Genomic DNA, 16718 nt, shown 5'->3' with positions numbered 1-16718 from the left:
TACTGAACCAGTTCTTTACTGAACCAGTTCTTTACTGAACCCGTTCTTTTCTGAATTAGTTCTGTACTGAACCAGTTCTTTACTGAACCAGTTCTGTACTGAACCAGTTCTTTTCTGAACCAGTTCTGTACTGAACCAGTTCTTTACTGAACCCGTTCTTTACTGAACCAGTTCTGTACTGAACCAGTTTTTTCTGAACCAGTTCTGTACTGAACCAGTTCTTTACTGAATCAGTTCTTTACTGAACCAGTTCTGTACTGAACCAGATCTGTACTGAACCAGTTCTGTACTGAACCAGTTCTTTTCTGAATTAGTTCTTTACTGAACCAGTTCTGTACTGAACCAGTTCTTTACTGAACCAGTTCTGTACTGAACCAGTTCTGTACTGAACCAGTTCTTTTCTGAATTAGTTCTTTACTGAACCAGTTCTTTACTGAATCAGTTATTTTCTGAATTAGTTCTGTACTGAACCAGTTCTGTACTGAACCAGTTCTTTACTGAACCAGATCTGTACTGAACCAGTTCTGTACTGAACCAGTTCTGTACTGAACCAGTTCTTTACTGAACCAGATCTGTACTGAACCAGTTCTGTACTGAACCAGTTCTTTACTGAACCAGTTCTGTACTGAACCAGTTCTTTTCTGAACCAGTTCTGTACTGAACCAGTTCTTTTCTGAATTAGTTCTTTACTGAACCAGTTCTGTACTGAACCAGTTCTTTACTGAACCAGTTCTGTACTGAACCAGTTCTGTACTGAACCAGTTCTTTTCTGAATTAGTTCTTTACTGAACCAGTTCTGTACTGAACCAGTTCTTTTCTGAACCAGTTCTGTACTGAACCAGTTCTTTTCTGAATTAGTTCTTTACTGAACCAGTTCTGTACTGAACCAGTTCTTTACTGAACCAGTTCTGTACTGAACCAGTTCTTTACTGAACCAGTTCTTTACTGAACCAGTTCTGTACTGAACCAGTTCTTTTCTGAACCAGTTCTGTACTGAACCAGTTCTGTACTGAACCCGTTCTTTACTGAACCAGTTCTTTACTGAACCAGTTCTTTTCTGAACCAGTTCTGTACTGAACCCGTTCTTTTCTGAATTAGTTCTGTACTGAACCAGTTCTTTACTGAACCAGTTCTTTACTGAACCAGTTCTGTACTGAACCAGTTCTTTGCTGAACCAGTTCTTTACTGAACCAGTTCTTTTCTGAACCAGTTCTTTTCTGAACCAGTTCTGTACTGAACCAGTTCTTTTCTGAACCAGTTCTTTTCTGAACCAGTTCTGTACTGAACCAGTTCTTTACTGAACCAGTTATTTTCTGAATTAGTTCTGTACTGAACCAGTTCTGTACTGAACCAGTTCTTTACTGAACCAGATCTGTACTGAACCAGTTCTGTACTGAACCAGTTCTGTACTGAACCAGTTCTTTACTGAACCAGATCTGCACTGAACCAGTTCTGTACTGAACCAGTTCTTTACTGAAGCCGTTCTTTTCTGAACCAGTTCTTTACTGAACCAGTTCTGTACTGAACCAGTTCTTTTCTGAATTAGTTCTGTACTGAACCAGTTCTTTACTCAACCAGTTCTGTACTGAACCAGTTCTTTACTGTACCAGTTCTGTACTGAACCAGTTCTGTACTGAACCAGTTCTTTTCTGAATTAGTTCTGTACTGAACCAGTTCTTTACTCAACCAGTTCTGTACTGAACCAGTTCTTTTCTGAATTAGTTCTGTACTGAACCAGTTCTTTACTCAACCAGTTCTGTACTGAACCAGTTCTTTACTGTACCAGTTCTGTACTGAACCAGTTCTTTACTGAACCCGTTCTTTTCTGAACCAGTTCTGTACTGAACCAGTTCTTTTCTGAACCAGTTCTGTACTGAACCAGTTCTTTACTGAACCAGATCTGTACTGAACCAGTTCTTTTCTGAACCAGTTCTTTGCTGAACCAGTTCTGTACTGAACCAGTTCTTTGCTGAACCAGTTCTGTACTGAACCAGTTCTTTTCTGAACCAGTTCTTTGCTGAACCAGTTCTTTACTGAACCAGTTCTTTTCTGAACCAGTTCTTTTCTGAACCAGTTCTGTACTGAACCAGTTCTTTTCTGAACCAGTTCTTTTCTGAACCAGTTCTGTACTGAACCAGTTCTTTACTGAACCAGATCTGTACTGAACCAGTTCTTTTCTGAACCAGTTCTTTGCTGAACCAGTTCTGTACTGAACCAGTTCTTTGCTGAACCAGTTCTGTACTGAACCAGTTCTTTTCTGAACCAGTTCTTTGCTGAACCAGTTCTTTACTGAACCAGTTCTTTTCTGAACCAGTTCTTTTCTGAACCAGTTCTGTACTGAACCAGTTCTTTTCTGAACCAGTTCTTTTCTGAACCAGTTCTGTACTGAACCAGTTCTTTACTGAACCAGTTATTTTCTGAATTAGTTCTGTACTGAACCAGTTCTGTACTGAACCAGTTCTTTACTGAACCAGATCTGTACTGAACCAGTTCTGTACTGAACCAGTTCTGTACTGAACCAGTTCTTTACTGAACCAGATCTGTACTGAACCAGTTCTGTACTGAACCAGTTCTTTACTGAAGCCGTTCTTTTCTGAACCAGTTCTTTACTGAACCAGTTCTGTACTGAACCAGTTCTTTTCTGAACCAGTTCTGTACTGAACCAGTTCTTTACTGAACCCGTTCTTTTCTGAACCAGTTCTTTACTGAACCAGTTCTGTACTGAACCAGTTCTGTACTGAACCCGTTCTTTTCTGAATTAGTTCTGTACTGAACCAGTTCTTTACTGAACCAGATCTGTACTGAACCAGTTCTGTACTGAACCAGTTCTGTACTGAACCAGTTCTTTACTGAACCAGTTCCTTTCTGAATTAGTTCTTTACTGAACCAGTTCTTTTCTGAACCAGTTCTTTTCTGAACTAGTTCTGTACTGAACCAGTTCCTTTCTGAATTAGTTCTTTACTGAACCAGTTCTGTACTGAACCAGTTCCTTTCTGAATTAGTTCTTTACTGAACCAGTTCTTTTCTGAACCAGTTCTTTTCTGAACTAGTTCTTTACTGAACCAGTTCTTTCGTGAACCGGTTCGTTGTTCAGATGAATCGGTTCGCTGTCTGGTCTGTTGGATTTCTGGAATCATTTTTAACTTCTGATTTCCTCTGATCCAAACCGGCTCGTATGTTTACATACAGTGAGCTGAGTCCTTGCAGAAGTTTGTCTGTCTGGTTAGTTCTGGTGACCGGGATCTGCCAGGAGGTTCTAGTAGCAGAACTCACTGGTTGGAACAGAACCAGAACCAGAGCCAGCAGGGAGGCTCTTCTGCCCCCTGCTGGTCGGAAGCTGCAACTGCAGCACTTCCTGAAAATGTCAACCTAGTCATGAATCTCTTTTATTTCTCAGTGAGACTACCGGCATCACAGTGGATGAATCAGACCTGCTGGTAACCATGGCGACAGCTTCATGTTTCATGTCCAGCTTGATGGATGTTTCTGTTTTGTGCGTCAGGCTTTACTGACTGCTGCTCTTCCCAGCCAGCCATTGTTCGTGTTTCCATAAATATTCTTCTGTTGTGTAACGCCGTGTTGCATAATGTCGCCCATTATGAGCCCATCGCTATGGCAACGGCTTTATTCCCAGTTATTCCCACAAAATCTCCCAGATCCTCACAAGTAGCAGGTACTGCTACTGGGATACTGCCAGATCCTGCTAAACAGTCCGTTAAACAGTCTGGTTCTGGTTCTGGGTTCCGGTTCCACAGTCCTGAAGCCTCCTGTCTGTCCCCAGCAGAAACGGCGTCCTGCGGTGGCGGCGACTCTTCGGACAGCGACGGCGAGCTGCTGGGTCGGTACCAGGAGGCGGTGGGCCGCTCCCAGGGCCTCAGAGGAGCAGCGGGGGCCGTGGGCGGCGCCAGGCCCCGGGGGGGCTTCAGGTGGGAGAGCCGGCAGAACTACAGAGCCCTGACCGGAGACGGCTACAGCAGCGAGGCCTCGGCAGATGATGGTACCATGTTACCATGGCAACACACTGGATGGATGGATGATGGATGGATGGATGATGGCCTGTTAGAGAAAAAGAAGCTAAACACTTAGCTAGCCCCCGATTGAGGCTCGCTAGGCCTGCTGCAGGGGATCAGTGACTGGATCTGTTTAAACAAACAGGCATCAGAACCGGGTCCAACTCAGGAGGAGCAAGGGAAGCACTGTGTTGAACAAAACATATTTATTACACATTCTGACAATAATACAAACAGAACAAAATAGTTAATGTTTTCTTTTAGTATTCCTAAGTCAAGTCAGTCAAGCTCAAGAGTTTTTCTCCATTTTGAATTGTTTGAGTTCAGTTTTCAGATCCGAGTGTCATGTTGCAGTCCCACCGATCTACTGGAGCAGGAGCAGGTTCTTCTCTGGCATCGTAATGGACACGATGTGAATCCGCTCCTTTGGATCCTGCCTCGCTGTTCTTCATGCGTTGTCTCTCAACACAAAAAACAAGCTGCATGCAGCAGAAACATCTTTCACTGTAGTGTCATAAACGATTCTAAGTCACTTCAGTGAAATTTGATCTCCTCCATGTGGATAAAATTATTAACTTTAGTCTTTTATCACAACGTAATATTCACTAAATGGACATCAGTAGCGTTTTTCAGCACTTTTCAATTCCATACAGTGGAATAAATAACTTACTGTCACTAAATACTTCATCAGTATCAGTATTTCAAAAAGAAAAGTGCAATATTAGCACAACAGCCTTTGTGATAAACATTAGCCGTAATAAGCATCATGTAGAAAACATGCATTCAAGTAGCTCCTGTTTTTTTCTCCTTTTAACATTGAAACTATCAAATTAAATTACAATCTAACTTTTAATGTGTAAGAGCAAAATATTAGTTTGTGGCTAATCGACAGAATTCACCAGAGATTCAAGAAAGAAATTTCATCTCAAAAACAAATTTCTTCTGCCCAAAAATCAAACATAGATGAAAACTAATTCTTGAAGATAAAGTGACCACAAAACGTTTTTTTCTTCTTCTTCATATTCAACTTTGTCTCGGCTCGATTATCGCAGCCTATTGAATGTGACAGGTAGCCAATCAGAAAACGCGGTGATGTAAGAACGGAGGGGATCCCAGACAGTCGACATGGCAACTGAGAGTCTGGTTTAGTGCACAGTGCTAGCTTCAGCATAGCAGAGAACAAAGGGGGGAGTGATTGACAGCACTAAGACCCGCCTCCTGGCCCTGATTGGTTGTTTCTAGTTGACACTGGGAGAAGGCAGAGGAGCAGATTAATTGTCTCAAATATGTAAAAAATAAAAAGTTTTTTTTATAAAAGTTACATACTGCAGCTTTAAGGATATTGAAGTAAAAACTGTTTAAATTAATTTGCCATTGATTACATTTCAAATAAATGTAATCAATTACATTTATTGATTTTTAGATGGGTTTTTAGTGGAGTTTCATCCATAAAGGTTTACCTGTTTCACTCCTACTGTGTTATATGGAACAACATACCTGCTGCTATTTTTACTCCCCCTCACAGTCACACAGTTTAAAACGATGTAAACAGAATTTTAATGGGCTTCTGGTACCAGGTTCTGTTCACCTCTTTCACTGAGCTGGGACTCCGTCGGCCCGCACAGATTTTTGTGCAATTCTATGGTTCCTGTTAGTGTCTAGAATGTACAGGGTTTGTGTTCCTTCAGTCACTCGCTGTTTTTCTTCATTGTGTTTTGTGTTTGTTTTACGACACATGCACCGGTTCAGCCTGAATATTTGAATCTGCAGCGGTCGCATCCGTCGCGGACTGGTTGAAGAATTTATTCCACTCGTATGACCCACCGCTGCATCACATGACCAATCAGCTGGCCGTAGCGGCTATCAAACAGCCACATGTGTAGATCTGAACTTCATGAACCGGTTAATGTCACAATGAACAAACACTGCTAAGGCCTGCAGACGCCTTAAACTCCTCCGTTGTACATAAATCAGACTTTTTGGAGGTTTTATTGCTTTGCTATTTGTCCAGAATGAGGCCTTGCCTCTTTAAGGGCCCCATTTCACTGCTACACATGAGTTTAATCAGGATTTCAGGGAGCCAGCGAGTCTTTATCCTCTCTCCCTGAATGGCTGGGTTTTATCAGCATGGTGTGTTTCCTATTAGGTTGCTTGTCTTTGCGGTTTGAGTTGGGATGCAAAGGTCCAGTTCAGTATGAGAGTTTTACTTACTGGACCAGAGTTTGGCCCAAACTTCCATGGAAAGCAGACGTTGCTATGAAAACTCAACAAAAAGTGAGAGAAGTGTGTCCACAAAACTTCAGAGCATTTGATTTAAATCTAAATAATATGCCTGGCTTTTACAGGAGACCTATTGTACAAAATGAACATTTTGCATGTTTTGGGTTTTTACTGTTTCTAAAAATTCACCAAGCGCTAAAAAAAACAAAAAAACACCCAGCCATTTTTTTGGCAAATTGTTAGTTTGCGTTTGGTCAGCTGGTTTTACCACTGTATGCCATGTACAACGGCTTCTGTTTTGTTGCTGACTTACCATCCAGAAACCACTTGCTGCATTCTGGATGGTTGTGCAGGAGGCACCACATCTGCTTTTCAAAGATGTACAGTTGAATAATTTTGCAGCCATTTAACTGTAAAAAGATCATTCTCCTCCTCCTGCCCCCTGAGCTACGATTTCTGTCAGAAGAAATGCACCAAAAACAACCAAAGAGAGCCAAGAGGTGGGTCTTAACGCTGTCAGTAATCCTCATGAATGAGCTGCTAAATGTGCTAGAGGCAGAGGAACAACTTACCACGACATTGCTGGCCATGCTAACTAGCCTAGCATTCAAGACAGGATCTGCTGTAGAAAGCAAAAGAGGGAGTAAGGATGAGCAGCGCTGCAGGAGATTGTGATTGGCAAGGCTAAGCCCCGCCTCCTGGCTCTGATTGGTTGTTTTTAGTTCTCACTAGAAGAAGGCAGAGGAGCTTAATTTTTTTAAATTATTTTTACAGATTATCTGTCTCATACCTCTCAAATATGTAAAAAAATATTTTTTTCTTAATATTCACAGTGCAGCTTTAAAGTCCGCAGTGTGAACGCAGAATGACTTTGAGCTGAAAATGCAGTGAAGAGGTTTTTGTAGAGCTCAGTTCAAAGAAGCATAGTCGGTCAACTGAAAGACGACTCTGACCTTGGCGTCATCTAAAGTGAAACCAACTTCCCTCTGCCTCGGTTGGCGGCGTCCGCTGTAACAGTAACCTCCCACAGCATCGACGCGTAACGTTTTCACCCCGCCGGACCCCGACGCGGCTTTGACCAGGCGAGGAATGCGGCGGACTCGGGCCTGGTTAGTTTCTGCTCCCACACACTCTCCTACCGGCCTGACATTGAAACTCTGGAGCTGCTCAAACACAATGTGCACAGGCGGGCGTCTGTTCTCCTGGCATCTCTCTGTCTTTGTATCCCTTTATGGAAATGTTTGGCAGGGAGGCCGCCGCTTTGTGGCGTCCGTAAGCACAGAGGGTAGCTGTAAAGCACCATCAAGTGGCACATTCATACTCCGAGCCCGAAGAGCATACATACGGGATGGATGGATGACTTCTGCTCCTTCCCACTTCTTGCAGTGTGGAGGAGGTTCAGGGAGGAAGAAAGGCTGTTCTTCAGTCAGCTTTGGGACTTATTAGCACTTGGATATGCTCAGAAAGCTCTCAGCGCCGCGCCACACACCATGTGCTCGACTGGAGTGCCTATAAGCCGTCAATGGGTCCATTGTACCAAAACCTCCTCAGCTTTCCTACAGCTCACCTTTCAAAATTAAGACGATTGCTTCCTGGGTCCTCCGACCTGAACAACAAGCTTCTTCTTTACCAGCGAAGTGTGAAGTTCAGAAGTTTACATACCCTGGCAGAAAGACAAACCCAATGACTACAATCAGGTTTAAATGTTGTAATTACTAAGTTGTAGTCTGTGACATGAAAAAACTAATATTTACCTCAGAAATTGTATGTCTTTGTTATATTTTTCACCTTGCTGGCCCGATGAAGCAGGTAGATTATAGTGGATTATAATCTATAAACAAAACATAATAAGTCATGGCTAATGTTGCAGGAGTTTCTCAAAACACAAAATGTTTGGTTTCAGCTAAACTCCTCAAACTTTCCATGAACCGTTAGACACAAGATATCTATTGAAACATGCTAACGTGATTAGCTGGTGATCTGCTTGTTCACTAAGCTAACTAGAGCTAATGCCATAAACTGTAGCTAACGCCATTTTCAGGAGGTAACAAATAACAAACACTGAAACATTTCTGCTGATAAAAGTAAAAACGGGAATTAATGGAGAAAAACTATTTATAATAATAACTACATGGTGCCTTTAAAAGCTAACGAAAACAAACTGAAAGTACAGATTACAACTTTATTTGTTTTAACTGACAGCCATCTTGGTAGGCAGTTGCTATGACAACAATAAACAAGCCACAACAATACTAGTACATTACAACTATTACTCATTTACAATTTTTGAGTCTTAAGCCTGATATTAAAAACGAGGTTTAATCAATCCGACCCAACTTTCAACAAGATTTAGAAATCAATAGTTATAGTTTTTATCTTTTACTTTGTCATGTTGTTTACATCTATTTATTATACATTTTCTTTCCGACTCTCTTTTTCCTCTGTACAAAAGAAAATAAATGTTTGACTAAACAAGCAAAATTAACTTCCCAAAGTATAGATATTGAAAACAGTTCTCAGATTATCGTGTGTGAAACTCAAGGCCCGAGGGCCAAATCTGGCCCGCCATACCTTTTTATGTGATAAGATGAGATAAATCTTTATTGTCATTGTCACAAGAACAACGAAATTTAAAAAGTGCCATCAGTCGGTGCATATGCTTAAAAACAAAAAATAACTGTCTCACAATTTACACACAATGTAAGAAATAACAAATAACTGGTAAAAAAAAAAACAAAAACAAAAAACCTAATAAATAAGAACAGCCACATTCTCACATCCATCATTCATGATGATTAATGGTTGTTTCTGATTGCATTTAGTTTTGTTATTGCTGTCGGGTAGAAACTGTCTCTGAGACGTTGGTTCTGGTTCTGGTTGCTCTGTATCTTCTGCCTGAAGGCAGCAGTGTGAACAGAGAAGGTCCGGGGTGAGAAGTGTCCTTTGTGATGTGTTGTGCTTTTCTTAGACAGCGGTCGCTGTGCAGGTCCTCCAGTGAGGGGAGAGGGCAGCCAATGATTTTTTGGGCTGTATTCACAACCCTTTGGAGAGCTTTCCTTTGAGCCGTAGTGCTGCTGTTATACCAGACGCAGATACAGTAGGTCAGTATGCTCTCTATGGAGCACTTGTAGAAGGACACCAGCAGCTTCTCCTTGATGCTGTTCCTCCTGAGAACCCTCAGGAAGTTCAGTCTTTGCTGGGCCTTTTTTATCAGCTCCAAGGTGTTCATGTTCCATGTGAGGCCCTGCTCAATGTGGACCCCCAGGAAACGGAAATCAGCTACCCTCTCCACACATTTTCCCCCAATGGTTAGTGGTGTAATGTCCGTTTTATTCCTCCTGTAATCTATTATGAGTTCTTTTGTCTTTGAGTTGTTGAGGAGCAGATTGTTCTCCCTGCACCACACCACCAGCCGCTCCACCTCTCCCCTGTAGGCGGACTCGTCGCCTCCTGAGATGAGCCCCACCACTGTGGTGTCATCAGCAAACTTGATGATGGTGTTGCTGTGGTGGGCAGAGGTGCAGTCGTATGTGTACAGACAATAGAGCAGGGGGCTCAGCACACAGCCCTGTGGAGAGCCAGTACTAAGGCTGAGGGCAGTGGATGTATGTTTTCCCTCTAGACTCCAAATTACAGCAATAGGCCCCTCCAGTTTTTCACAAATAAAAGCAAAATTCACACAAAAACCAACAAAACCCCACATTTTTTCTGAGTTTATCAACATTTCTTCTCAAAATTGACCAAAAACATTTTGGTTCAAGTGGCCGCTGTCTCAGCCTGACCTGATGTCAAGTTATAGTCCATGACCGATAGAGCGATTAATAAAAGGTCACATTTAACATCATTTATTAGCGCAAATATTGTAAAAATTCCTTACAGATATTTCTAAATTAGCGCCATGAAATCTGTGATGTTGATGGCAGAAAAGCACAAAAACAATCCTGGATGGACTGATTAGTGTGAAAAGATGTTCAATATTATGTTATTTTAAGAAACACTTATTGATGCTGAAACACCTATTTATTGATATTTTAACAATTGAATTGGTTTTTATCAATACGATCCGGCGCAACAGGAACTTTATGAACATTCAGATTTTGGCCCAAAATGGAAATGAGTTTGATGCCCTGATATTTGATTAAAAACCACTGAATCATGGACTATTTTGAATGTAAACAAGAATAAAGAGGAAGATATTTGGTGGTGGGATGATGTCACTCCACCAGCAAAGGAAGATTCTGTGATGTCACTGGCGATTCAGTCTGTGATGTCATCAACTGTAGGATTGTATGTAACACAATTCTGCATAATTTTCATTGCTTGCAATATCACTGACCAGTTCAGACGCAAAGCTCTTTCAGGTAGTTTACCAATCGAGGATTTTACTGATTGTATTTAGGAGAAAATGTCTCATTATACGCCGAGATACCACAGTGGGATGATGGGACCCCACGCGAGAAGGGGAGGCCAGCAAAACCCCCAAGGCAGGTTCCCTCCTGCACACCCGAATGCCTTACACGGGGAAATCCACAGGCTGAGTTACCTTCTGGAAATGGAGAGAGCCGGAAGGTTTGAAGACAACCAGAAACTGTCCCACCTGGAGGCCGAGCTGGAAGAGACCAAACTCCAGTTAAAAAAGCAAAAAGCTCTCAAAGAAACTTTTATCAACCAGGCCAAAGACGCAAAGAGGGAACTTGAGAGACTAGAGAAGTTCAGTGATCCAGCAGTCTGTAACGCTGCGGTCATTGCTTCCAAGGTTCACAACAATGTGAAATACATGAAGAAGAAGAACTTGCAACAAGACTTGGAGGAGTTAAAGGTGGCCCACCTCCTCAGCCAGGAAGCATTTGTGGCTGAAATAGAGGCTGAGAGGAAGAAAAGTCAGGGACTCCAAGAAGATCTGGACCAACTCCAGACTTCCTACGAGGAACTGAGCTCTAAGTATGAAGCAGCCGATGCTCTGCTGAGGCAGGAGGCCGAGACACAGAAGCTTTATGAAGCGAGGCTGAGTGAAGAACAACAACTGCTGGAGAACTTGAGAACTGAGAAGGACGACATGTTTAAAGAAATGTCCCAAAAGATTTCATTCCTGCAAGACGGCGAAAAACTTTTGCAGGAAGAATTAAATCTGATCAAACGTTCATATAATGAACTGACCTGCAAATATGAAAGCGACGTTTCTTTACTAAAACAAGACGTAGAAAGATGTCGGCAGGAGGCGACAGATGAGAAAGACGCCAACATGGAAAGAACGAAGGAAAATCTGCAGCTTATCAACAAGCTGAGAGCTGAGAAGATGGAGCTCTTTCATAAAATGTCCAGAGAAATCACAGTTCTGCAAAAGAGAGAGAAGCAGATGATAAAACTGGACCAGTTTAACTTCTTCTACGAGGAGCTAAAATGTAAATATGAAAGAGGCATTATGGATATACAGCAGCACCGTGAAAAATACCAGCAGAAGATAAACCAGGAGGAAACTGTTCTTTTAAACAGAGAAAAGAAAGAGAAGGTTATGCATGAAAGAAACAATTGTGAGCTGCAACAACAAGTCGAAAACCTTCAGCTGCAGATAAATCAGGAGCGAAAAGATCATCTGGAGAAATCAGAGGAGGACAAGGAGCATCTAGAGAACCTGAGAGCTGAGAAGGAGGAGCTCGTCCAAAACATGTCCAGAGAAATCACAGTTCTGCAAAAGAGAGAGAAGCAGCTGATAAATGAACTGGATCAGGTTCATGTTTCATACGAGGAGCAAAAATGTAAATATGAAAGAGACATTATGGATTTACAGCAGCAGGCTGAAACGTACCAGCAGGAGATAAACCAGGAGAGGAAAATTAATCTGGAGAAATCAGAGGAGGACATGGCGCGTCTAGACAATATGAGAGCTGAGTTTGCCATCCTCCAAGATAAAACAACAACTGAGATTCAATTCATTCAAGACAAGGAAAGGAGTGTCCAGGCTGAGTTAGAGAAGGTTAACAGTTTGTACCTGGAGTTAAACCGTCTGTATGAAACTGATATCACTGCGTTGAAACAGGAAGCAGCAAAATACCAGCAGGAGAAAAGTTGTGTGATAAATGATTTGGACGGAGCAAGAGAGGATGTACTGCTGCCCGACACCCTGAAAGCTGAGGAAGACGATTTCCATCAAAAACACGTCCCAGTTTCCCAAGAGGAGAAGGATGGTAAAAAGAAAAAATCAAAATTTTCAATTTGGAAAAAAGTCCAAAACATTCTGCGATTGAAAAAGCCAAAAAAAACCCAAAAGATTGAAGACGATCAAGAACAAGTTTAATGTTCTTGATTTGGATAATTAGAGGAGAAAGACGTGAGAGGTCTGTGAACGGGGCGCCATGCCACGCTCCGTCAAGAGGAAATTTAAAAACCATGAAGTTTTTCCCCATCCACTAACTAGAAAATAGATCCCTTCCCGACCCGATTGGAAAAAACGTGGGCAGCACGGTGGTGCAGCGGTTAGCGCTGCATCTTCACAGAGACCATCTGTGTGGAGTTTGCATGGTCTCCCCGTGTTTGCGTGGGTTTTCTCCGGGTGCTCCGGTTTCCCCCCACATCTCCTAAAACATGTAGGTCAGGTCAGTTGGTCACTGTAAATTGCCCCCAAAACACTTTAAGAAACTCCAACCATGTCCAGTATTATTGTTAAACCTGTAAAATGAATTGAATTAGCCGAACGTTAGCCCTTTTCCCTTCGCTGGTTTAGTGGCAGGCGGCTCAGTGCCGCAACTAGGCTCAGTATTTATAGCAACGTATCGATTTAAGAATTAAAATTTCTTCTTTTAATAGTAATAATTTCTGTTTATTTTCACTGTACTTGTGCTTTTATGGTTTGTCCCTTAGTTTACCTTTTCTACTCACTTTTTATATTGAATTGCACTGAATTGTAGCTCGTTATTCTGTTTAAATCTGTATTTTAAAGAAGATTAGCAAAAGGATCATGCAGTGGCTTTTTTAGGGCGACTGTGGCTCGGTGGTAGAGTGGTCGTCTTATGACCAGAAGGTTGTAAGTTCGATTTCAGCTTCCTGAGCCACATGTTGAGCTGCCCCGGGGCGGGGCACTTAGCGGCAAGTTGCCCCCCGACCTGCATGTGGGTGTAAATGTGTGTGTGGGTGAATGTGACTGTAGTGTGAAGCGCTTTGAGTGGTCAACATGACTAGCAAGGCACGACACAAGTTCAGTCCATTCACCTTTTTTCTTTGATAAATCCTGTTTTTCTTTTTATACCAAACATAAAAAAGCTGATTTAACAGGTTTGGATTCTTCAGGTTCCAGGATGTTAAATTAAGATTAGAGTTAATCTGAACATAATATTAGATTATAATTGTTATCATAATTTAATACTCCGGACCATGAAGAAGCTCAAACTTGTTATATCTGGTTTGTTTGTTATAAGGAAAAAACAGGTTTTATCATAAATAAAAGTTACTGTGATCTTTCTGTTAGTCTTTATTTAGAAATACAGATTCAAGATAGTTTAACAAACTTAACAAAAAAGTGCAATTTAACATGAAAAACTGTAGAAAATGTAAAAAGAAGAACAATCTATGAAAGTATGAAAACAGAAAACTTAATCAGAAATTATTTCCATCACAGGAAGAAATAAATTCTTAGATGAACATTTTGTAATAAATATAAAGCTTTTGTGTTGTTGAGCTTATGTGTTGTCTGCTTGTATAAAAGAGAAGAAAAGGGGCAGGAAATGCCTAATCCAGTTATTCTTTTAACCAGCTTTATAGTAAAACTGCAAATTATGCTGCTGTGCAGCTGCATGTGAACTGCAGGTATAACATGTAGTTGTGCGTTGAGTGAGCAGTGAGAATGATTTATCTTTGTGAACAAAGAATCATGTTGCCCAGCGTGGCTCTGTGTCTGCGCTGTAAACTTTATGTCTGTGTTCTTAACATCTGTTAATACAAAAACACGATGGTGAGGGAAGAAACGCAGTTTAACCTAATTTGGTTCTAATTACAAAGACAGGAAATCCACCTGCCACACATACGGCTGAGAGAGAGCGAGACGGGGAGGCCGAACAAAACGAACGATTCTTTATGTGGGAGGATGACAAATAACAGAGTCCTGACTGTCCCATCGTGTAATACTTTTAAAAATCATATTTTATAGGAAAGTATATCAATGTGGCAATAAATGGAACAATAATACCAAAGATGTATCTTGATTTTGACCTTGAATTTTGATCCAAACATAAAAAATGTCACATTGACTGTTTGGCCTATGAGAGATTATTTTAAATACTTGACCATTTTCCAATGCATATTCTGCAGCATATGACTGTAAAAATCTTTAACATTTGGATGTAAACATAGAAATGTGCTTATTGAATACAACTTTATTCCTATTTGCATGCATAGACGCATCTAAATACAAGCTGCTATTTAATATTCTATCAATCAATCAGGTTTATTTGTTTTGCACATTTCATCAACAAAATGGTAGATTAAAGTGCTTTAAATAATAAAAACACAAAAAATATGTTTAATGTACAATTCAATTCAAATCTTTACATTTGAATTGAATTGAAACAAAAATTAAGTCATAAAAACAACATAGTCACCAATTGAGAAACCAGAAACAAATATTACATTTTGTCATCATTAAAATCGTCAATACATCCGATAAGTTGGTTTATGGACCTTATAACATGGGCCGCTTTTCATTGGCTGATGCCCATTCTACGTGGTCACGTGGCGGCCGTCTCACAAACACACTTAGCTTCCCGTTAGCTAAGTACAGCATAAAGGCAGAACTGATACAACTTGTACACCTTGAAGCCTGTCTGCTACACAGTCTGACGTTAGCTAAACAGATCAATATGCAATGTGTCTGTATCTGACATACACTAAAGATTTTATTTTAGCAGAAAAGGCTTTGGACTAAACTGTTACTCGTGTTAGCCACGTTAGCACCAAGTACAGCTAGTCAGTCAACCATCGCTGTGTTCAGGGATCGATTATTAATAATCGATAAATAAATATCAAGCCTGGAGACTTGATATCATAACGGACTGAATGTTTTGTTTTTAACGTAATCTTTGCTCGTCTTGCGGGGCGCAGGCGGTTGCCACGGTAACAGGTGTGCTTAAACTACAAAGAGAGAGAGTAAAAAGGTAGGAGTGGTTCTGAGTTGATCACCTGTTCAGGTTATTTTACCTTTGTTTCCCTTTGCTGTGGCTCATTACAGCCGCTGTAGTTTCTAAACGTTGGACTAATTACCTCGTTGTTTGTGAGTTTACGTCATTCACAACACACATCAAATAGAACAAATATATTTCATAAAATTTTAACAAACAAATGGCTTCTACCGTGGTAATTATGTGAAATTAAATGAATTATATCCCAACTTCAGAAGATTTGCCTTTACCTTTACAGAGCTCTTTGGTTCCTCCTATCAGGCTGTAGCTTCTCATATTGAGGTCAAAGTTCAGATCTACCATAACTGACTGACACCTGCTGGCCTCAGGTTTGCAACCAGCTTGTGACTGAGAAACCAGTAACCTCCTCCCAGTGGCAGAGTCTCACTGAGGAAGAAACTGCATCAGGTTTTCTATCACTTTAATATTTCTGCTATAACTGATGGATATATAAAATCAGTCAATAGAGTTTAATTTACAATTTTTATGTCTTCGTGTCATGAGGTAGATCTCAGCCGGCTGGTGAGAGAAAAAGTAGATCTTGGTCTCATAAAGTTTGGGTTCCCTGATGTAGAGGGTGGAGCGTGTTGGAGGCGTCGCGAAGCTCAAACACCTTGATCTCATCCAACAAGGATGACATGAACTTGTTAGTTCCTCTGTCCATTTAGTAGCTGACATATTGTGAAAATCCGGTAGAAATGATGCACTAATCAGTCATGTTTACATAGAAACAAAGCGCCGCCAGGCTTTGTTTGTGAGACTTGCAGTCACGTGGGTCGGGTGTGGGCGGAGCTTGGTAAGGTCCATAGAGCGGCTGCTCCGCCATCTTTTATCAAACGCCTTTTCTTTTTGTTTCGTCTTTTATTGTTTAAAATGAGCCACAAACTATCACTGCTGCTTCTACATCATCATCCTGTTTGATTATTATACATTCATGTTTGGTCTGTTGGGGTTTTACTGGATTTTCTTCTGGAATCGGTTCTGTGGTGTGTTGCTGCTGGACTCACGAACCGACCGAACCTGTTGGACTTTTATCGGCTCTGTGGTCACAGAGGTTTGGAAAATCGGCCCACAATCCTTAAATGGTGTGAACCAGACCTAAAACTCACAAGCTCCTCTCCTCTGTCTCTCCACTGCCCTAACGCTCTCTGACTCTGGTCGCTATGGTAACGTTTACATATCCCTTCAGAATAAGATACAGATGCGCCACAAAAACAAACATTTTACTTTGGTGAAAACTTTAACTCAGGATAACGACTAATGGAGCCCTGAGCTTGTTTCTCTGCAACCAGACGGTCCATCTGGGAGAGATGAGAGACGA

The 16718-nt window shown here is 41.2% G+C and overlaps 1 protein-coding gene across 7 annotated transcripts in view; it reads left to right on the top strand.

The window, feature by feature from the left end:
- Nucleotides 1–16718, top strand: part of syt14 (synaptotagmin 14) — a 43261-nt gene that overhangs the window by 12927 nt on the left and 13616 nt on the right. For 6 of the 7 annotated variants that reach the window (XM_023352883.1, XM_023352882.1, XM_023352881.1 and 3 more), the window contains exon 4: nt 3782–3997. In XM_023352883.1, coding sequence (XP_023208651.1) covers nt 3782–3997 — 216 coding nt within the window. The remainder of the gene's footprint in view (nt 1–3781; nt 3998–16718) is intronic. The other variant, XM_023352880.1, reaches the window with a different exon arrangement.

Source organism: Xiphophorus maculatus, chromosome 19, assembly GCF_002775205.1.
Source record: "Xiphophorus maculatus strain JP 163 A chromosome 19, X_maculatus-5.0-male, whole genome shotgun sequence".
NCBI classification, from domain to species: domain Eukaryota; kingdom Metazoa; phylum Chordata; class Actinopteri; order Cyprinodontiformes; family Poeciliidae; genus Xiphophorus; species Xiphophorus maculatus.
This window is presented reverse-complemented; position numbering and strand designations above follow the sequence as displayed.